This window comes from Danio aesculapii, chromosome 23 (genome assembly GCF_903798145.1).
Source record: "Danio aesculapii chromosome 23, fDanAes4.1, whole genome shotgun sequence".
NCBI classification, from domain to species: domain Eukaryota; kingdom Metazoa; phylum Chordata; class Actinopteri; order Cypriniformes; family Danionidae; genus Danio; species Danio aesculapii.
This window is the reverse complement of record NC_079457.1, coordinates 6,132,388-6,156,444: the sequence shown is the minus strand read 5'-3', so window position 1 is coordinate 6,156,444 and position 24,057 is coordinate 6,132,388. Positions and strand designations below refer to the sequence as shown.

The 24,057-nt window shown below is 34.8% G+C and overlaps 2 protein-coding genes across 2 annotated transcripts in view; one reads left to right on the top strand and one right to left on the bottom strand.

The window, feature by feature from the left end:
- The first annotated feature begins 6,894 nt into the window (after positions 1-6,894).
- Positions 6,895-9,464, top strand: pdyn (prodynorphin). Its single transcript, XM_056449532.1, has 3 exons — positions 6,895-6,990; positions 7,157-7,294; positions 8,446-9,464. Exons 2-3 carry the CDS (start codon positions 7,169-7,171, stop codon positions 9,076-9,078), a joined length of 759 nt encoding a protein of 252 aa, XP_056305507.1. The 5' UTR covers positions 6,895-6,990; positions 7,157-7,168; the 3' UTR covers positions 9,079-9,464.
- A 314-nt stretch (positions 9,465-9,778) lies between these two features.
- Positions 9,779-24,057, bottom strand: part of gmeb2 (glucocorticoid modulatory element binding protein 2) — a 25,479-nt gene continuing 11,200 nt past the window's right edge. Inside the window, exons 6-10 of the mRNA XM_056449707.1 lie at positions 21,367-21,524; positions 19,543-19,611; positions 18,100-18,237; positions 16,060-16,182; positions 9,779-13,688 (exon numbers count right to left, since the gene is read on the bottom strand). Of these exons, the coding sequence (XP_056305682.1) occupies positions 13,099-13,688; positions 16,060-16,182; positions 18,100-18,237; positions 19,543-19,611; positions 21,367-21,524 (1,078 nt within the window). The 3' untranslated portion in view covers positions 9,779-13,098. The remainder of the gene's footprint in view (positions 13,689-16,059; positions 16,183-18,099; positions 18,238-19,542; positions 19,612-21,366; positions 21,525-24,057) is intronic.

Sequence of the window (24,057 nt, the reverse complement as noted above, 5' to 3'; positions counted from 1 at the left end):
TTTAAAGAACTCTGAAAAGACTGATTATCTTGAATCAGATTTATTCAATGAATCAACTCAACTCAAATGAATCATGAATGTCAACAAACCTTCAAACAAACTGATTCATTGATATAAATATATTCATTGGTTAATTCGTATCCCTTTGTTGTAATTTTTTGCTTTTTCGTTTGTAGCAAAGAGAGCAAATGCTTTGTGAAATGAACTATGGATATACATTTTGAAAATATGGGTAGTTTTATTGTATTTGGCAACCCTGCTTAAAGCGATACTTTACCCAAAGAATCCTCACCATTTACTCACCCTGAAGTGGTTATAAACTTTTATGAATTTCTTTTTTTCTGTTGAACACAAAAGAAGATATTCTGAAAAATGTTGTGGAAGGCAATGATTGACTTCCATAGAAGGAACAAAAAATATATATGGAAGTCAAAGGCTGTTTTTTCAACATTTTTTTTCAGCATATCTTCTTCTGTGTGATGGGTTGTGATGAGAAAATGATGGCAGAGTTTTCATTTCTGGGTGAACTATCCCTTCAAGTACATGCAAAAGCAACTTGACTATTATTAACAGCAGTTAGTGACGATCATATCTGCTAAATGATTCATTAGAAAAGCATCATAATGGCTCTGTTCCAAAACCAAAGGAGCTGACTCGTTTTCTGCGCTCTGCATTGTAAACAATTGATTATTAGTTTAGTTTATGTCATTAGGATTGGAAATGGATTCATAATATTTGTAGCATTCATTTCCAATTGAGGATATTCAGTGCACAACATTTAAAAGCCTTTTTATAGGTCAATTTTAGATTCAAAAATCAGATGTGTCCATTTGTTATGACTCAGGATTTAAATGTTTGCGTTTCCAGGTTACTGGGAAGGATAAACACTGACAGTAGAACAGCAGAGTGTATAAAAGTGTGTCTCGCTGATGGGCCCACACAGATAATTGAGTATTGTGTTTGAACAGGGCCCAGCATTAGATTAATGATTTATTCAGGACTTACAGCAGAGCTGGTGCGTGACACACTTCCGTCCGGACCACCTCCAGGACTGTGTGGAAGAATGCTTCAGTTTTCAGTCTCAGACATTACCTGCAAATAAACATTAAATACATGTAGTATATGCCGATGTTATATTTTTAAGCAATATTATTATTGTCAAACTCTCCGCTGAGCAATTCCATGCAAATGTCAACCTTGACATGAAACCACCACAATAGTGAAAACCTTTCTGGGTTTTTTTGAGTAGGCTTGTATTTTACAGTACTCTAAAATGTCTCTGTCAATGTTTTTAAATACTTAGATTTGATTTTATGTTTGATTTGAAGTCACACAAGTAACAATTTCGCATCTGTCACATCCACACCAGAGAGATGTCACATCATTAGCAAAGCGTTTCCTCAAACTCAATACCTTGAGGACCGCAGCTCTGCACAGTTTTGCTCCAACCCTAATCAAACACAGCTGATCCAAATAACCAAGGTGTTCAAGAGTACTAGTGTCTAATAGGCTGTTTCTCAATTCCAAGAACGCAGAGAACGGACTTGCGTTCTTGTGGAGACCGGTCTTCCCAGGTGTCCTTGGAAAAACGAACTTGGGAGACCGCGAGGACAGAGAACGCGTCCTGTGAGGAATGAGATGCTGCGTTCTTCCTGATGGTCATGTGACCTTCACGCATTTATTAATGGAAAATTAAACATTACAGCATTCATACGATTTGTTGTTTTTTCCCCTTTTCACAATATATACTCTGCATAAAAACAATTTAAATATACGTTGCACAATATAAATAAAACAGATTTTATTACGAATTTCAGCAAACAAACACTCTTAATGTGTTTATTCCTTTATTAAGATGTCCATGGCAATGTTTACTTTTACCTAATTATGTATCTGAACTTTAATAATAAATCTAAATAAAATGCTGCGCTTCCCACATCCAGTCGCTATGACTTCTGGGATTCCTAGAGGGAGTTCGGTGCTCAAGTCTGCATCGGTGCGTCCTCGATATCAAGAACACATCCGGGAAGTTTCACGCATCCTCCGTTCTGCCGTTTTGAGTATTGGAACTGAACTTTGGCAGTTGATGATGACGTTACATGAGAACATGAGGACGCAAGACCGCTGAAGAACACATATTGAGAAAGAGCCAGTCTTCAACACATTGATTATTAGGATCAGTTGTGTTTGATTAGGGTTGGAGCAAAACCATGTAGAGCTGCGGCCCTCCAGGAATTGAGTTTGAGATTTTTGTTCTATAGAGAGCCGACTCTTATCCATTTTGATTGGCATTATTTATTTTGGTTTGCGCAGTTTGATTCACAGACATCCAAATAATCAAACACAGCTGATTCAAATAATCAAGGTGTTCAAGACTACAGGGCTGCGTCAGAAACCACCTACTACTCAGTAGGTACTGCATTTAAATTTAAACACTCTACTCGACCATTAGAAAAGACGTTCTATACTGTAAAAATGTGAGAAGTTTGAATGAAAGTCGGACGTACTACAGCCGCCATTTTGTCATGGTCACGTGACCTACCTGCGTCAGTTTTGTCGCTTCACTCCCATACATTAATTCTCTCGCGGAGCATCATGGGATAGTGCAGCTTGCATGTGTTGCCCATTTTAGAATCTCACCAGAAGTAGTCAGTCATCCAGGTACTTTTCGCATACTGATTTTCGAACTACTGATTTTAGCGTACTATATTCACCTTATTCCTTGCCGACCAGCAAATACCAGCAGCCATTTGAATCTTTTTGGCTCGAGACTTCCGGTCTCATTCACTTCCATTCATTTTTAGACATTTTAGATATTTTCTTATTATATTATTCTACTTGGTCTGTATAGTAATGCAAATATTTGTTTGTAGAGCAAGTAGTTTGACCGTTTTCTGCCGTTTATTATTCCTAGTCATTTCTCCCATAGGGGACCTAATCGGAAGTTCTAAAACAATCGTGAAAACAGGCGCACTTCCGCATTTTAGAATAAGGTCAATAGTATGGAAATATGCTGTTTCGGATGCAGCCCAGGAGTCTAATAGACTTGAACACCTTAATTAGTTTAAATCAGCTGTTTTTGATTAGAGTTGAAGCAAAACTGTGCAGAGCTGCGGCCCTTCAGGAATTGAGTTTGAGATCTGTGTTCTATTGACCTTATTCTTCAATGCGGAAGTGCGCTCGATTATGCGACTGTTTTAGAACTTCCGATTCTATGGGGGAAATAACTAGCAATAATAAACGGCAAAAACTGGTCAAAATACATGCTCTACAAACAAGTGTTTGCATGACTTTACAGACAAAATAGAATAATATAATAAGAAAATAGAAGTTTGCAACATTAAGCAGCAACGAGCTGTTTTTAACGTCTAAAAATGAAGGGAAGCGAATGAGCCCGGAAGTCTCGAGCCAAAAAGATTCAAATGGCGGTGCCCACTTGTACGCGAAGAATAAGGTGAATAGAGAGCTGACTCTTATCCTGTTTGATTGGCATTTTTTATTTTGGGTTGTGCCATTTAATTCACAGATATTCTACAAAGTGAACATGTTTATTTTCCAAAATTAAAATATACAAATTTTTTACAGATTGATATTTTTCTGATTCTATAAATCTGTGGTTAGTTGATTTGAAAAATATACCCAGCAGACACAAAACGTCTTAAAACGCTAATTTTAGGTTAGATTTAGGTCACCAGCGTCTAAGCACAATGTTATTGTGATGTCTAGTAACGACGTTAAATGACGTTGATATTTGATTGATTTTAGGTTGCATTGACCATAATCCAACATCTAGACAACATCCTAAACCAACGTCATATTGACGTCAAATACTGACATTTGATCATCAGGTATGGCAACCAAAATAAGACATCTGATAGATGTTATATTGGTTACACCCACACAACTTCAGGCTGTAACATCATTAGACATTAACGTCATGACCATAATCGTCGGCAGCTAGCTTTCTGCAACTCTCTACTACGCTCTACTGAAGCTAAGCAGGGCTGCACCTGATCAGTACCTGGATGGGAGACCACATGGGAAAGCTAGGTTGCTGCCAGAAGTGGTGTTAGTGAGGGGGGGCTCAACCAGCATTCTGTGTGGATCCTAACGCCCGAGTATATTGATGGGGACTCTATTGTCTTTCGGATGAGACTAGAGACTGACTCTCTGTGAAGACTGACCACCCCCCCCCCCCTTAAAAAAAATATCTAAAGGGCTTTGAGTGTGTAGAAATGTGCTATATAGATGTAAGAAGTTATTTAATATTGATATTTGGTTGTTTTTAGGTTGCATTGGAAAGTAACATGTAACATCTGTGGACATTGACGTCGACCTGACAATTGGTTCTGATTCTCATTTCCAAAGACAATGCAATGTCCCATGATGTTGGGGTACAAAGTCAATTGGACGTCATTTTGACCTCCTGTGCCAGCTGGGTAAACAGATGTTTCAATATAATGTTAACATCTACTTTCTCTGTGAATTTATGTTTTATGTAAAGTTTTTACTGCAAAATGTTACATCCATATAACGACACAGTGGCGCAGTGGGTAGCGCTGTCGCCTCACAGCAAAACGGTCGCTGGTTCAAGCCCTGGCTGGGTCAGTTGGCATTTCTGTGTGGAGTTTACATGTTCTTTCCGTGTTGGCGTGGGTTTCATCTCAGTGCTCCGGTTTCCCCCACAGTCCAAAGACATGCAGTACAGGTGAATTTAATATACTAAACTGGTATGTGTGTGTGTGTGTTTCCCAGTGCTGGGTTGCAGCTGGAAGGGCATCCGCTGTGTAATAACATATGATGGATATATTGGTAGTTCATTCTGCTGTCGCGACCCCTGATTAATAAAGGGACTAAACCAAAAAGAAAATGAATGAATGAATGTGTCACATCCATAACACTGAAGTTGCTTCACTGTGACAAAACATATGAATGTATTTAAGTTTTTGCACTGAACTGCTCCTTAGAGGAGACTAGATCAATTTGTGCGTCCTCTGTGACAACCTACATGAATTGTTTTTTTTTTTATCTTTGGTTCTTTGGCAACAAGCAGGAAGATCAACATGTCCAAACGAGCCCAAGGGACTAACACATGTTATACCGATAGGTGAGGTTGCTTGGAAACTGACATTTATTTATTGAACAGTGTCTCTCACTGTTACTACAAGACAAACACACCACCATAGATTGAGTTCCTACGGAGGTGATGTATGAAGAAGTTTGAAGGTTTGAATATTCAAAAATGTAGTATATATACAGATTGAGATTCCAGTTGTTTTTTCTTTGTCTAAAATGTTAGCGTGTCCATCTTTTGATGTCTATTTTTGCCGTCTTATATTACTTTTAACGTTCGCAAACGACAATTCAACAAATACAAACATATTAGCCTACCTTGCAACCGTTGGCGACGCTTCACGCGAGTGGGCGGGGCTAACATATTTACGCGCGCATTCCTCAATAACACTCTGGTGGAGTTTTCTGCTCTGCGTCGTGGTTAATGTAGTTTTTCTGAGGGGATTCAACTAATTCAATTCAATTAAACTAGTTTTTTTTAAAACATTGAATCATGTGAACCGATGAGTTCAAAATATAGCCTACAACTGATTAGCAATCTAATTAGAGCTTACAACCAAACTATATTTAAAGGTATATGGCGCTGGGCCACAAAACCAGCCATATCTTACACAGGTAGCCTATAGTTTTGGCAAAATACATTGTATACCCTAGGTCAATTTTCGATTTTTATTTTTCTTTATGTCAAAAATCATTGGAATATACAGTTTTATATGGAATATTATGCCTTTGTTCCATTAATATGTACATTTAATACTATAAATATATCAAAACAAATCTTTTTATTAGCCTAGTAATGTGCATATAGCTAAACAAATCATGTAGAAGGTGATTTCTAGATATTTAAATTGTTTAATCTTAGCCAGATATTGTCCAAACATACCATACATCAATGGAAGACAAATGAATATTATTAATCTTAATCATGCTTGTTTCAAATTTTAGTCAAGGCTACAGATACTTTGTTTCTGTGCTTCTTATTTAATTACATTTGATCAAAACATACTTATTTGGCATTATTTATCAGTGTAGTATAATGCTGCATGTTAAAAGCCTGTTCTAATTTATTAAAATATGTTTTAAGTACGTTTGGGACGATTTGTGCAAGACAGTAATTCCTGACTCAATGGAAATGATTTATAATTGAACCATATTTGCATGGCACTGCAATATCTAGCTAGGCTACATCTTTCCTTGAAACATCTAATACACTGAACTGTGGAGTTCCAGAAACAGGGCGATATCCATGATGAACGGAATGCTACGCAATGCCAGCCGGTACAACATCCGGATTGTTTAAAGAGGTTAGTGCAGGACAAAGGCAATTTTCATGGAACTGAATTATAACCCAGGCTCTGGTCTGGATATTGAGTATGTGAAAGAATCAAACTGTGATTCATGTCACTGAAATTTCAACCAAGGACTTGCTGAGTGAAAATGAGAGTCTTTGAAAAGAGACCACCGAGAACTCAGCCTTGAATTAATGATGCTTCTTAATAATACAAGTTACCAACATACTCCTCGTCAAGGTGGGTGTGTTTTTAATTTAATTTCATATATTTATTTGAAAGATCATATGCTAATTTATGCAATTGAAGTATATTTTAAAAAACATAACCACTTTAAGTATATTTAAATCAGTATTATTTATATTAGAATAACGTCAATATTTTACCATCATTACGTGGGTGGGAGCAGTCAATCAACATGGCTCGTTGTTTCCATTGGTCAGACCATCGTTCATTCAGACAGCTGTGTGGGCTGCGTGAATAAAAGTATGAAGGCTGGGTTGAATCCAAATAAGAGCAAACCGTGGATGGATAAAGAGCGACTCCAGCAAAAGACAGGAGAACAAAGAAGTTTCCCCAAGTGATCGCCTTGACGCTTGGAGAACGAGAAGCTCCGTGGGTAATCAAGGTAACTGAGCAGAATTGAACTGTGTGTAAATATTATATCTGTAAGATGACAAGACAACAACATTGATGAATGGTTAAAAAAAACTGCCAGCAGAAAGGATAAAGTGGATCCTGAGTGGAATATTGTGTACTTAAAACCTCTTTTCTTTTGTTCTTTCGCACCACAGGAATCACTGTTGATGATGGAGTGGTATGTTTTGGTGTTGATGCTGAGCTTTCCAACCCTGAGCCAGGCAGATTGTTCAGCGCAATGCCTGCGATGCGCGCAACAGATCTCCGATTTGGACTCTGCGGTGAGCCGTTTGGTAAGATTATTATCCCTATAATTTGAGTTTACGTGCGCTTAATTTGGGGTTAACACAAGACTAAAAATGGAAAACTGACTGACAAATTAAATTTACTTGATCTGTATTTGTTCTATGCTAATTAGAAGTGTAAATATTAAACAAATAATCTTAGAAAAGCTTAATGTATTTTATTAAATGAATGAAAAATTACTTGTAAACTAAATCAGTCATATTAAGCAATTATTAATAGAAAGATCTGTGTATTAAGAACATTTTAAACTGGGAAAATGGTCATATCCATTGCAGTTTCCAATAAAACTGTGCGCTTTTTTTTAACTTGAGGCGCGCGCATTCAGCACCATGGAGAGCGCGGCTATTGCGCGCTCCTTTTGATCAAAGAGCTTTGAGAAACCAGTTGGGGGAATATCAGATATGGCTTTCAGTAATATAACTGATATATTAAATTGAAAAGGTTGCACTTTTAGTTGTGAAATATGTTTTTTTTATTTCTATTGTAAATAATAATATGTTGGGCATCACGGTAGCGCAGTGGGTAGCACATTCACCTCACAGCAAGGTCGCTGGTTTGAGCCTCGGCTAGGTCCGTTGGCATTTCTGTGTGGAGTTTGCATGTTCTCCCCGTGTTCGCGTGGGTTTGCTCCGTGTGCTCCGGTTTCACCCATAGTCCAAACACATGCGCTATAGGTGAATTGGGTAAGCTAAATTTTCAGTAGTGTATGTGTGTGAATGAGTGTGTATGGATGTTTCCCAGTGATGGGTTACAGCTGGAAGGGCTTCCGCTGCGTAAAACATATGGTGGTAAGTTGGCAGTTCATTCCGCTGATTAATAAAGGGAGTAAGCCGAAAAGAAAATGAATGAAATCAAATGAAATGTTCTGAACTTGAAATGTTTCTATTTGATATTGATTATTAGTATTTATTAGCAAACTAATGCAGTTCCTCTAAAAAAATCGCTTAATATTGTTATTTTAACATTAAAAACTGATGTTAAATTGTGTTCTACAGTTTGTGTAATGACATCCTTTATGTTATGAACCAAGTATCAAAACTGTTTTGGAATTTACATCTGTCGGTATGATTGTAAACACATTTTGGCGGCAACTCTAAAAGTGTATAGAGCCCAGTCTAACCTCCTTTTCTTCTTCCAGACTTGCACTTTAGAGTGTGAAGGAGCCGTTCCGCCTACGGGTACACTTGACAGATGTGAGAAGGCTTTGCAGGGGCTTTCAGATGATTTAGCGGAGCTCAATCCAGACGCAGACGGAGAAAAAAACGCGTTAAACACCGATGAGGACCTCCAAGAGAAAACCTCCAACCTGGTGAAACGATACGGGGGATTCATCAAGAGGATCGATAAGAATAAAAACAAGTTTTTCTCTTCACCCTGGAAAGAGAACGCCATACTAAAAGGACTGTTCGCGAAGAAATACGGAGAATCTCTGTCGAAACTGGGCGAGCGAGATCTGCCGTCGATAACGGAAGACGACGAGGGCGAAGATATGGCGGCGGAAAACGAAACGGGACTTTACGATAATGAAGTTCCGTTAAACGAAGTCAAGCGTTATGGCGGGTTTCTTCGCAAATTCGGTCCAAAACGAAGTTACTTGGTGGATGACACCAACCCACAGGTGTTACAGAAGAGATATGGTGGTTTTATGAGAAGAATTCGTCCTAAGTTGAGGTGGGACAACCAAAAGCGATATGGCGGGTTTTTACGGCGCCATTTCAAAATCTCCGTGCGCTCTGAAGAAGAGCCCTCATCGTACGAGGACTATGCTTAATAGGCTGTTTTATCATTGATAACTCAACTAGAACTCATTTTGCCAGTGCATTCCAGTTGTTTCCACCATGATCTTACACGTGTTGAGGCTGTTTTACTATCCCCAAATGGCTGCTGACTTCTGGACGCCGTCAATCACCTGTCGACCTGTCAATCATGTGCTCTGCAACTCAATCTCATGGCAATTCGTGACTGATTTTTAGGTTTTGGTGAATTAGTGGATATATTCGTATGACCATCTCGCTCTCTTTTGTAGCTCTCTCTCGCTCTCTTTTTTCGTACGAATTAGCCACTAATTCCGCAAAACCCAAAATAGCACCCGTTGACTTTTCCTCATGTAAGCAATCAATACATACTGCAGAAAATGCTTGTTTAAGATGACCAATAAAGGGCAAAAAAGTTTACCTGCTCAAATTGTTTGGGGAATGATTTGTGTGAAGTTTTTCTAACTAATCTAAATATAAAGGTTATAAATAGTTTTGTTATTCCCCTTAATGTCACAGACAATAGGACATTGTCATGTTATTTGCAATATATATATTTTTTACCATTTAATACAGCTATAACCCTCCTTTTTGTACTCCAAAATGATAAACCTTGACAGAAATTGTGCATCTGAAAGTTCTCACGAGCAGTAATCGGGTTTAGGTAAACAGCACCACCTGTTGGTCAAACCGAGAACTGCAAGTTAAATTCAACACTACTGTACATGCTGCTCGTGTTTATTTGGACAAGATGGTCCAAGTTAATCCATTTTAAATAAAAGATCACAAATACAGACATTCATTTTTTAGTACTTTCAGAAATCCATCACTGTTAAAAAATAATGCAGTATAATGAGAACAGCATAAATTAAAGAGTAAGCATTATATGCAAAAGACTTGATAGCTACAAATTACACGCTCTGGTCAAAAATAAAAGTTCAACAACTTTTCACGTTTTGTATAAAACAAAATTAGCATAGAGTATATGTTTCATCACATTGTAATCAAATTACAATCAAATGCAATGCAACAATTAAAAATAAAACTGCAAAAAAAAAATTATATTAAATTAGAAACGGTGTTACTTTTTCTGGTCGTCCTTCGCTTCTGAAGCAATTAAAATAAACTGCAAAAAAAAATAAAATATGTTTATAGGATACATATTTTGATGCGGAGCTGAATTTAATATGGTTTTACTTCTATTTGTCTTTTGCTTCTGAAGCGTTTTCTGCCTGCGGTCTGACTTTTACAATACAAATAAATCAAACGTAACGCAATAATTCAAAATAAAACTGCAGGAAAATACATGTTTACAAATAACATCATACTTTGATGCTGCGCTAAATTCGAAACACTTTTACTTATAGTCGCCTTTCGATTCTGAAGCAATTCAAATAAAACTGCAAGAAAATACATGTTTACAAACAACATCATATTTTGATGTTGCGCTAAATTCATAATGGTTTTACTCCTTCTGGCAGTCTTTCGCTTCTGAAGCGTTTTCTTCCTGCTGTCCTACTGTGTCCATATTGGCATAGTTTACGTTATTAAACTTTTACAATTCCATTACAATTAAATCAAATGCAAAAATTCTAATAATATACCAAAAAAAATCTTAATATACCAAACAAATTACATCATATTTTGATGATGCGCTAAATTCGTAATGGTTTTACTTTCGCTTCTGAAGTTTTTCTGCCTGTGGTTTGACTGTCTCCACAGTGGCAGTTTACGTTGTTGAACATTTACAATACAATTACAAATAAATCGAATGCAACAATTCAAATAATAATACTAATATATGTTTACAAATTACATCATACATCGATGCTCTGCTAAATTCAAAACGGTTTTACTCTTTCAGGTCGACTTTCGCTTCTAAAACAATTCAAATAAAACTGCAAAAAGACATCATACTTTAATGATGCGCTAAATTCGAAACCGTGCCAGTGTGTACTGAACTTTTACAATACAATTATGTCAAATGCAATGCAAGAATAAAAAATTTAACATGCAAACAAAATTATTTCATAATATGATGCTGCGCTAATTTCAAAACAGTTTTACTCTCACTGGTCATTTTTTTGCTTCTGAAGCAACTAAAATAAAACTGTAAAAAAAAAAAAAAACTATTAAAAAAAAGTGTGTTTGCAAATTGCTTCATATTTTGATGCTACGCTAAATTCGAAATGGTTTTACTCCTTCTGAAGCAATTAAAATAGAACTGCAAAAAAAATGGACGTTTACAAATTACATTCTATTTGTTAAATTCGCTAAATTCGTAACGGTTTTACTTTCACTTCTGAAGCGTTTTATTTTGCCTGCTGTCTGACTGTCTCCACGGTGCCACCATTTACAGTATTGAACTTTTACATACAATTACAATTAAATTGAATGCAACAATTCAAATAATACTCCAAAGAAAATGTCTACGAATTACAACACATTTGTTAAATTCACTAAATTCATAACAGTTTTACTCCTTCTGGTCGCCGTTCACTTCTGAAACAATTAAAAAAAAACTGCAAAACAAATTACGCTTATGAATTACATCATATTTCTAAATTCGTAATAGTTTTACTCCTCATCTTTCGCATCTGAAGCGTTTTCTGCCAGTGGTCCGACTGTCTTCACAGTGGCAGTGATATTGAACTTTTACAATACAATTACAATTAAATTAAATGCAATGGAACTATTCAAAATAAAACTGCAAAGAAAATTATATCATATTTTGATGCTGCGTTAAATTCGAAATGGTTTTACTGCTTCTGGTCGTCTTCTGCTTCTGAAACAATTTAAATAAAACTGCAAAAAAAGAGACATGTTTACAAATGACATCATATTCGCTAAATTTGTAATGGTTTTACTTTCAGTTTTACTTTAGCTTCTGAAGCGTTTTCTGCCAGCCATTCGACTGTCTCCACAGTGGCAGAATTTACGTTATTGAACTTTGACAATGCAATTAAATCAAATGCAATGATTCAAATGAAACTCAAAAAATTTCTGTTTACAAATAACATTGTATTTTGATGCTGCGCTAAATTTGAAAAGGCGTTTCTCCTTTTGGTCGTTTTTCGCTTCTGAAGCAATTCAAATAAAGGTGTTTACAAACTACATCATATTTTGATGATGCGCTAAATTCGTAGTGATTTTACTTTGGCTTCTGAAGCGTTTTCTGCCTGTGGTCTGACTGTCTCCACAGTGGCAAAGTTTACGTTATTGAACTTTTACAATACAATTACAAATAAAGAAAATGCAACTATTGAAATAAAACTTGTGTTTACAAATTACATTATATTTGCTAAATTAGCAAATATTCCCTCTGGTCGCACTTCACTTCTGAAGCAATTCAAATAAAACTGCAAAGCAAATTACATCATATTCGCTAAATTCGTAACGGTTTTACTTTCGGTTTTACTTCCACTTCTGAATCGTTTTCTGCCTGTGGTCTGACTGTCTCCACAGTGGCAAAGTTTACGTTATTGAACTTTTACAATACAATTACAAATAAATCAAATGCAACAATTCAAATAAAACTCAGAAAAAATTATGTTTACAAATTACATCATATTTGCTAAATTCGTAATTGTTTTACTCCTCGTCTTTCACATCTGAAGCATTTTCTGCGTGCGAGCCTACTGTCTCCACAGTGGCAGTGTTTACGGTATTGAACTTTTACAATACAATTAAATCAAATGCAATGCAAAAATTCAAAATAATATCATACTTTTATGTTGCACTAAATTAGAAACAATTTAACTCCTTCTGCCTGTCTTCTCTTCTGAAGCAATTCAAATTAAACTGCAAAAAAGACATGTTTACGAATTACATCATATTCGCTAAATTCGTAACGGTTTTACTTTCACTTCTGAAGTGTTTCTGCCTGCCGTTCGACTATCTCCACAGTGGCGGAGTTTACATTATTGAACTTTGACAATATAATTAATCTAATGCAATAATTCAAATAATAATCCAAAAAAATTCTGTTTACAAATTACATCATAATACATGCTAAATTCGCTAAATTCGCAACTGTTTTACTCCTTCTGGTCGTCTTTTGCATCTGAAGCGTTTTCTGCTTGCGGTCCGACTGTCTCCACAGTGGCAGTGTTTACGGTATTGACAGTGCTAACAGGCACCGCTACAACAGTGTTACCTGCAGCGCCCCCCACTGGAGCCGCCAAATTCTGCACCATAGCCCCACCTCCGGCTGTGGGCAATGTGACCAGCTGAAATGGACTGACCACTTTAACAATAGTGGGTCCCCCAGAGCCAGCGGTGCTCAACATGGACAAATTGGAGCCGTCCTGATGGATTTCGGTTCCTCCTGCTGATGGTGATGTAAGCAATGTATATCCACCAATCAGAGGAGACTGAGTCTGCGCCGACAACACTTTTTCCAGCTGGATGCCAGTGAGTTGTGTGATGGGAAGGGTGAAGTGCGCAGGTTGGGCGGGTGTGCTGGCGACAGTGGCGGGACCTGAGACGGCGCGGGTCAGACGGGGGCGTTTGGTGGTGGGTGGAGATGTCACGGGGGTCAAGGTCATCAGGACGTTGTTGAGGTGCTGCGATTTACTCTTCAGTTCTTTAGCGCGCTTGCGATGCTCATCACACTGTTGCTCTAGGGCTACAAATAAAAAATAATGCTCAAATCAACTTTTGCAGACAGAAGTATTAGCCCTCCTGAATTACGCATATGTTTTTTCTCCAATATCTGTGTTTTTTCAACACATTTCTAAACATAATAGTTTTAATAACTCATTTCTAATAACTTATTTATCTATGATATGATGACAGCACATAATATTTTACTAGATACTAGTATTCAGCTTAAAGTGACATTTAAAGGCTTTACTAGGTTAATTAGGCAGGTTAGGGTAATTAGGCAAGTCATTTTGTAATGATGTTTTGTTCTGTAGACAATCCAAAACAAATATTGCTTAAGGGGGCTAACAATATTGACCATAAAAGAGTTTAAAAAATGATAAAACTGCTTTTATTCTAGCTAAAATACAAATAAATAAATATATAAATATATAAATAAATAAATAAATAAATAAATAAATAAATAAATAAATAAATTATAGGAAATACTGTAAAAAAATCTTTGCTCTGTTAAATCTTATTTGGGAAATATTTGAATAAGAAAAAAAAAATTCACAGAAGGGCTAAACTTTGACGTCAACTGTACTGAAACGTGACTATGGTAATCTCTTTAAAAGTGCCCTGAAATCAAAATAAAAGTTTATTGGGTGTTAGTATTAAAATGTTAGTCTTAATGCCAGTGTGCTCCAAAACAATGGCAAAATTTGTATTTAGAATATAGGAGCAGTCAAAAGTTGCTTCGGCCAATTTCAATTTCAGTTGAAAACAAAGTATTAGCCCTTTGGTCGCGCTTGTGAAGCTCATCACATTGTTGCTCCAGGGCTATAAAGGAAAAAAAGCTCAAATCACTTGCTAAATATGACTTTTTTATTCTCTTTAAAAGGTCCCTGAAATCAGAATTAAAGCAGTCAACACTTGCTAGTTTCTCACTTTGTCCAATTCAAATTTTACTTTTGTTCACATGTGAAGACAAAATTCTTAGTCTTCCGGTGACATTTAAATCTTTTTCACATATTTCCCTAGTGCTTTTTAGTGTTTATTACACACATAAAACATAATAGTTTTAATAGCCAATTTCTAATAACACATTTTTTGTCTTTGCAATTATGGCAGATACTAGTAAAGTTCAAAGCTTAAAGTGTAATTAACTATTACGTTATTAACTATTATGTTAATTAGACAAAACAGATTAAATATCATTTATATATATATATATATATATACACACACACACACACACACACACACACGCGCACACACACACACACACACACACACTTGAAGTCAGAATTATTAGCCCCCCTTTGTATTTTTTTCTTTTTATTTTTGAATATTTGCCAAATGAGGTTTAACAGAGCAAGGAAATTTTCACGGTATGTCTGATAATATTTTTTCTTCTGGAGAAAGTCTTATTTGTTTTATTTCGACTAGAATAAAAGCAGTTTTTAATTTTTTTTAAAAACCCATTTTAAGGTCAAAATTATTAGCTCTTTTAAGCTATTTTTTTTTTCAATAGTCAGAACAAATCATCGTTATACAATAACTTGCCTAATTACCCTAACCTGCCTAGTTAAGCCTTTAAATGTCACTTTAAGCTGTATAGAAGTGTCTTGAAAAATATCTAGTCAAATATTATTTACTGTCATCATGGCAAAGATAAAATAAATCAGTTATTAGAAATGAGTTATTAAAACTATTATGTTTAGAAATAAGTTGAAAAAATCTTCTCTGCGTTAAACAGAAATTGGGAAAAAATAAACAGGGAGGTGAATAATTCAGGGGGGCTAATGACTCTGACTTCAACTGTATATATATTGACCATAGCAGATTAAATTTTTTTTATTCCAAACCAAACTGAAAGAAATACGTTTTAGTAATAACTTTCCAGAGAGGAATTATAAGAAATATTGTGAAAAATGCCCTTGCTGTGTTAAACATCACTGGTAAATATTTGTAAAAAAATAAACATGCAGGAGGGCAAATCATTTTGCCTTCTTACTGTACATATACATATTTATGGCAAGTCCAGAAGGAAATTGCATTGCACAGTAGGCAACTATGACATTCAAGTCAATATGATGATTAGCTAACCTTAGCTCTGCATAGGGGCTAAAATATTCAGTGAAAAATATGCTGTTAGAATGACTCTGCATTGCTATTATAGACTGTATCTGCCACGAGTCATATACGATTTAGCTCAATAACTCTGATTGGCAGAGCTGTGATAAAAGTAAACGCTATTGGCTTTTTCAAAATAAGAGGAGGAGCTGCTCAGAAGGTTTCAGCTGGCTTCATGTTTCAGTTGAAATTACATCAGACATCCAACAGAGCTGCACATTTCAGCACTAACTAGGCGTTTGAATGCAGAAAGTGTTCAAAAATGTGACACTGACCCACTAAGCTGCGGGTGTACTGCTCTCTGCAGCGGTCCATCTGACTTTTGTGACTGGCCAGAACTTTCTTCACCAGATCCAACATCCCAAAGTTCTGAACGATATTGTTGAGGAGAGTAGCATCTGTTAACAGACATAACAGACATTTAAAAACAAGCTTTAAAATGACATGCAATTATATGCATTACGATATATATATATATATATATATATATATATATATATATATAATATATATATATATATATATATATATATATATATATATATAGAGAGAGAGAGAGAGGAGAGAGAGAGAGAGAGAGAGAGAGAGAGAGAGAGAGAGAGAGGAGAGAGAGAGAGAGAGAGAGAGAGAGAGAGAGAGAGAGAGAGAGAGAGAGAGAGAGAGAGAGAGAGAGAGATGAGCAATATCCCACAAGAAGCAGTGCGATATGGCTGTATATCGGAACAGGTGGGAAGCGTGCGTAGGCTGAGAGCCTTAGTGTCCCACCAGTGATAATATACAGCCATTTGGCACTGCTACGAATGTGATATTGAGTTTATACAACAGTTCAACAGCATAATTGTGTATATAAAAAGAAAATCAAACCCGGAGAGTCTCAAAATCCTAAACTACTTTCTTTCGCTGTTCATTCACATATGCAGCTGACGGTCAGAACAGCAGAAACCGTTGCTGCTTAACCAACGTTATTTTAGAGCTAGTGTTTGAATGATTCTCTCGCATAATGTCTAAAATAATGAGAAAACAGGTGATTTTGCTCACATTTTAAGATTTTAATGAAATGTCATCAGTCTACAGAGATTTCACAGTATTTCTCTGTTGCAATCGGAAGATCACAATAATTAACCCTGAAAAAAAGCAACGCAAACACTAGCAGATCACTGTTGTGTTTGCGATAAGGAAAAATGCTAAACACATGCGGGCATTTCTTCTTTCTCTCTTTTTCCTGAACTAATCCGCAGTAACAAAAACAGGAGACTCATTAGAAACAAACAAATGGTTAACCAAAAAGTAACGCAGGGTTATACAAAGAGTGGCCAACAAAAAATACATACATTCCTGATATGCGGGTACCATCTCACACTCAATACACTACAATTACTATGGTATAAATACAGTACTACAACATACAAAAGAGAGAGATCGACTTAGAAAGTCACTTACCTGTTTAATAATAATTTGATCAGCTGTAGTTTGAAATTATGGTGAGTTTTTCTCCTCTAAAGGCTTATTATGCGGTCTCTGTCACCATCTTGTGGGTGGACAATTTCAACCATCTTTTATCTGCTCGGTAGGGCAGGCTGATGGACGCAGATGCGCCGTATCTCCGAAATTATAAATATTTAAAATATGCCTATGTCCTTATAAATAAACTGCATAGTTGCAGTTAAAACAACTACATTGTTGTCTAAAAAAGCCTCAGAAGTACATTATGTTGTCCAACAGCAGCAATATTTGTCAAACTGTAGTGAGTTTATTGATCTGCTGTCAATCTATGTGGGCGGAGTAATACAGAAGGGTGAAGAGGCTGTATGAATGCTGGTATTGCTGAATATTGCACGGCTATCAGCCAATCAGATTCGAGAACCAGAAAGAACTGTTGTATAATATATATATATATATATATATATATATAAAAACTATATATAAACATTCTGTAAATAATCTGATATATTAATATTCTTTATCTTTGCATCATCTTATAATTATTAATATGTCTTTAAAAACAGTTTTATACCAATTTTACTGAAATATATTATATTTAAAAACAAGTTTAAAAATTATGTAATTTATTATTATCACAAATAAAGAATTAAAATAAATTAATTAATTAACAAATAAGTACAAGACATTGACAGATATAATGTAACGCAAATCCTTTCAAACACTGAAACATAAAACCCCACATTAATGATTCTATAACAGTAATGATGTATTAACAGATGCGTTTTAAAAGAAAACATACACAGGTTTGCAACACAAGGTGGCCGAACAAGACGAACAAGATTAATGGGATTATCAACAGGTTAAACTCTGACCTTTGACCTGGAGTGGAGGCTCCTGGATTCGCTCCTCGAGGCCTTTGAGAATCTCCTGGATCTCTTTCTGCAGGTCCTCCATCACATCCTCCAGCATCCCAGCATCCTTCAGTCCTCTCCAGAACGTCATGGTGTCCTCTGACAGTGAGAGAGACAATTACATTAACAAACCATACAGGTCAACTATAATAAACCATTGTTTGTTTGTTTATTTATTTACATCAGCAACTTATGGCTTATTCATGGCAAGATCAATGTATATTAATAATAATAATATTAATAACAATAATAATAATATTAATAATACTACTAATAATAATAATAATAATCACATTTATAGTGCGCATTTCTAGACACTCAAAGCACTTTACACATTTTTGGAGGGGATCTCCTCATCCGCCACCAGTGTGCAGCATCCACCTGGATGACGCAACGGCAGCTATATTGCACAAGACCGCACACCACACACCAGCTGATTGGTGGAGAGGAGACCGAGTGATGAAGCCAATTATGATATGGGGATGGTTAGGACGCCATGATGGACAGAGGCCAGTGGGCTAATTCGGCCAGGATGCCGGATTTAAACCCCTACTCTTTTTCAAAGGCCCTCCTGGGATTTTTAACAACCACAGAGAGTCAGGACTTCGGTTGAACATCTCATTAGAACGATGGCGATCACTGAGCATAATAGTCCCCATCAATATACTGGGGTATTAGGACCCACACAGACCACAGGTTGAGATCCCCCTGCTGGTCTCACTAACACCACTTCCGGCAGCAGTCCAGCTCTACCATGAGCTTTCCCATCCAGGTACTGAGCGGGTGCAGCCCTGCTTAGCTTCAGTTGGCGATCATGTGAGAGAGCTAGCTGCCGGCTGATTAAAAATATATTACATAATAATAACAACTTCAATAAAAACTACACATTTCAATAAGAGTTAATACAAAAAAACAAAACTAAAATAAATAAATAAAAACTAGTTCTGGAAATTAATCGCTTCTAAAATAACTTTCAATTTGTTTTGACATAATATATGTGTGTGTGTGTGTGCTGTGTATATTTATTATGCATATATAAGCACACACACGCATGCCTATATTTGAGAAAATGTTTATATATATTTAGATATAAATATATATGTATATGATATAAATGATATATACATTTTACACAATGTAGTTATTTTTATGTATGTGTGAGTGTGTGTTACATATACATAATCTTAAAGACATATCTTATGCTAAAAAATATTTTGGATGAGATAATCATGAATTATCTGTGCCTAGCACTAATTAAAATAAAAAATAATAATAATAAAAAAAAATTACATTTAAAACATTTGATATGTATTTTCAGTTCAATTTTTAATAAAGAATTTAAAATTCTAAAATAGATTTTAGACATCCCTCAAAGTGCTTAATAAATCTGCAGAAGACACTGACCTCCGATAGCTGTGACCCATTCAGTGCTGTCTTCAACATCTGTGGAAAATGAAGATGACGATCCATTCACTGCAACAACAACAGATTTCAATATTACTCAAACACATATTATAATATATAACAGTATTATATTAGCACTTATTTAACAAGTGAAGACTATGTACTATTATGAGGTATTGCATAACATTTAACATGCATAACAATATAATATAATATAATATAATATAATATAATATAATATAATATAATATAATATAATATAATATAATATAATATAATATGATATAATATAATATAATATAATATAAATAATATAATAAAAAATAATATAACATAACATAATATAATGTAATATAATAATAATAAATATTATAATAAAAAAATAATATAATATAAAATAATAAAATCTAATATAATCTAATAAAAAATAATAAAATCTAATATATTATTATAAAAATAATGTTATAAAATATAATAAAAAATATTAAAATAATCTAATAAAAAATAATATAATATAATATAATATAACATAATATAATACAATATAATAAAATAATATAATAAAAACAATCTAATAAAATAATATAATAAAAATAATATAATATAATAAAAATAATATAATATAATATAATATAATAAAATAATATAATATAATATAATATAATATAATATAATATAATATAATATAATATAATATAATATAATATAATATAATATAATATAATAAGTGCTATCAAACGATTTTTCGCATCCAAAATAAGTTTGTATTTACGTAATGCGTGTACTCACTGTGAATAAATATTGTGTATACAAATAAATAAAACATATATAAAATACAAAATAATACAAAACCAAAATGTCTGCATATATATTTACATATTATTTGATATATTTAATTCATACATACAAATAGGCCTATTATGAATATATATATGTGTGCATTTACATATATAAATATAAATAAATACTAAATAAATATGCATAGTGTACATACACATACATTAGATTTATATATATATAAATAAAGCTTTTAATTTGAATGCGATTAATAGTTTAACAGCATTAAATATAAATATATTTGTAAATTAATATATATCAATATTCAGTGTTGAGTAGACTACTTACCTGATAAAAGTAATTAATTACTAATAATTAATTACATCATTAAAATTGTAATTAAATTCCTTTTCTAATTATTATGAATGAAAAGTAATAATAAATTACTATAATCCTACTTTAAATCCCTATAAATCTCAATGCACGGACAATAGAACATAACACAACACAACACAACACAACACAACACAACACAACACAACATATAACATAATATAACTAATCTGTTTCTCTAAACTGATTGTATGAAGAACTGTTACATTTATGTACAATATTTATGAAAAAAATAAGTAACTGTAATTAAAAATGACCTTAAACAGAACAGCAATATTTAATTGACTTTTCCAGTGGATAAGTAATTTAATTACAGTAACTATTTTATAACTAATTACACTCAATTGTTTTATACCTTAAAGGGCTAGTTCTCCCAAAAATGTTTATTTACTCACTACTTACTGAGCCTCACACATTTACTCAAGTGGCTGATCACTAAAGAAGGTATTTTGAAGAATGCTGGAGACCTGTAACTATTGACTTCCATTGTATTAGTATGTCCTACAATGAAAGTCAATAGTTACAGGTTTCGAGCATTCTTCGAAATATCTTCTTTTGTGTTCAGCAGAAGAAAGAAACTCATACAGGTCTGGAACAAGTCAAAGGCAAATAAATTATGTCAGAATATTCAGTTTTGGGTGTGTGTGCATGTACCGTCAGCAGAAGCAGGGGTCGCAGGAGCCGTTTCTGTGGACTGTTGGCTGCTCAGGGACCCCCGAGACCCCACCAGGTCAATCTTAGTACTGCGGCAGGTGTTTGAACAGAGTCTGGAGTGCTGATAAAAGTCCAGCTCCCCCGAATCCATGATCTTCCTGCAGGAACAAACAGGAGAGAAATGCTGCGTCTTAATTCACATACTTGTACTGCGCCTTAAAACGATGTACTTTTTTTGTGAGGCAAAAAATACCAACTTTTTTTTGTTTGTTTTATTTACCACTTATACGCTATTTAATAACATATACAATACCAATAAAAAGAAAAAAATACAGAACATTTGACATTAACCCATCCCCCTCCCCCCAAAAGGAGGGAACGTCTCAGTTACCAAATATACACACACGACATAAACATAAAAACAGAAGACGACAATATTCACATTTTTTTCAAAGCCAGTGTCATATATAGGTTAGAGATGAAAATTTACAGACTTAAAATCCTAAATTCCCAAGAGTTTTACGACATTAAGAAGTATTAAGAAGTTTCAAGACGTAGTTGTCCCATCTGAATGACATAAAGCAACTCGTTCAACCATCTCTTATAACAGGGAGCCTTTGGAGATTTCCAATAAAGTAAGATCATCTTTTTAGCTGTAATCATGCCAACCATCAGGACTTGCTGTTGGGTTAATGGAAAGGTGTCCGTTGTATTAGAATGCAACATACTAATTAAAATAAAAATAACACAGTCCGGAGGAAAAAATTCTGTTATGATCCCTAAAAGGGGTCTGAGTTCCTTTCTACATGAGTTCATGACCTCTGGTGCCAGCAAGTCTGTGACACCTTGGTCACTTGGTCGGTCAGTCAGTAGAGAATGGGTGTGACTTCACCCATAGTTAAAGCACATCTACTCCCCAAAATCTGCGCTGAAATGTACTATCAGAAGGTCTCTGCAGAAGTGTTTCTGTACCCACATGATTCGCCTGAGTCCACGTTTTCTTAATTTTCGGCAAAGTAAACTTCTCGCATATCCTCTGATCTCCACGCATCGAGAAAGGACTTCTTAAAAGACTTCATCTTCCACACATCAGAGAAACTCGCACAACGAGAGAGAGAGAGAGAGAGAGAGAGAGAGAGAGAGAGAGAGAGAGAGACAGACCTACTATATTCAGGTATTTAGTCGTGCGTTAAGCCCCTTTATCAGAAAGGTGTTTTTATAATGTTGGTGGTCATTAATAGTTGTGTGGAACTGAGCGAGATCTGCCATTCTTTCACCTAAACTCTTTATTTCCTTGCTTTCTTTTCTGTTTTTGTTGTTATGTTGTACGTTTGTTTGTTATATGTTAGACTAGTCAATAAATCACACTATAACCACGTTGGATTGTCTTTGTTCTGCCTCACAGAAAAGGTTTAACGATAGACCCTTGCTACAAGCTTATTAAGTTTACTAAAACTTCTAAACTCTTCATCTACTTCACAAGAAGTAGTTATAATTCCCTTTCTAAATAAATAAATAATTACAGATTCCGCTCAAGCGAGCGGGCGAAGTTATTGTTATATTTATTTTGTTAAATTAACTATAAGTTAATTCTAAATATTTACACTTAATAATAACTCGTTATTATTGATCATCAATATTCATAAACTGAGCTAATTTCGCTACAGGAATATGCAAAATTAGCCTAACTGTAGTCAGGTTGGATATGGTTCCATAAGCACTGGAAAACAGTTCAAAATTGCTGGACCAAAACTCATAAAGAACAGGACAAAACCAAAATAAATGTACCAAATTCCCTTCTGCCACACCAGATCTGTCATATTTAGGAGATGTAGAGGGAAATAGTTTATTTAATCTAGTTTTAGAGAAATGAAGGCGATGTAAAACTTTCAATTGGATTAATTTATGTCTTGAATTTATCGAACCTTTCTTTATTCTCGACAGGGCTTCTTTCCAGATCTCATCAGCCACTTCTTCATTCAAATCCATGGCCCAAGCGGTCTTAGGACCCTATCATACACCCAGTGCTAAACCATACTTTCATGCCTTCATCTCGGGGGGGCTTTTTCAGTTTATTCATGACAATTTGCTTTGTATAATGTTAATATTATTAGCAGCAGTATTATTTATTATATGCATATTTATATTTGTTTTAATAAAAACAAGCTTAGATTTGTCCACCTGTCAGGTTTTAAACCATATGAGGCACAGCATGTGTATTAGGATATAACTCAGTTTTTGACCACACTTCGTTATTATTGTTCATTTATTCGTTTGCTGGAAATTAGAGCTGAATTTAGAAATAGTTTTGAAACAAATCTTTGCACTTAACAAACAAAATTAATTATATATAGGCTAATGGATGTCTGTGCGTACAACACCTTTCCCTATCCATGAGAGTGAAAGTGAAAGTAAACAATGAGGAGGCTCATCTCTCATTCTCGCCTGTAGATGCTGTTTAACTGTTTACTCTCTAGAGAAGTGTTCAGTTTTTCCACTTAAAAAGTCTGCCATGTAAAAAGCAAATGCACCATGGTGCGACGCAACTGACTCTTAAAGGGAATGGGAGATGAGACTCTGATTGGTGTATTCTCAAAACACACCTATAACTCATTAAGAGAACAAGCTCAACCCTGTTAGACCATGCGCACCTGCGCAAAGCAGATTTTTCCATCCTAAACATAGCAAAAG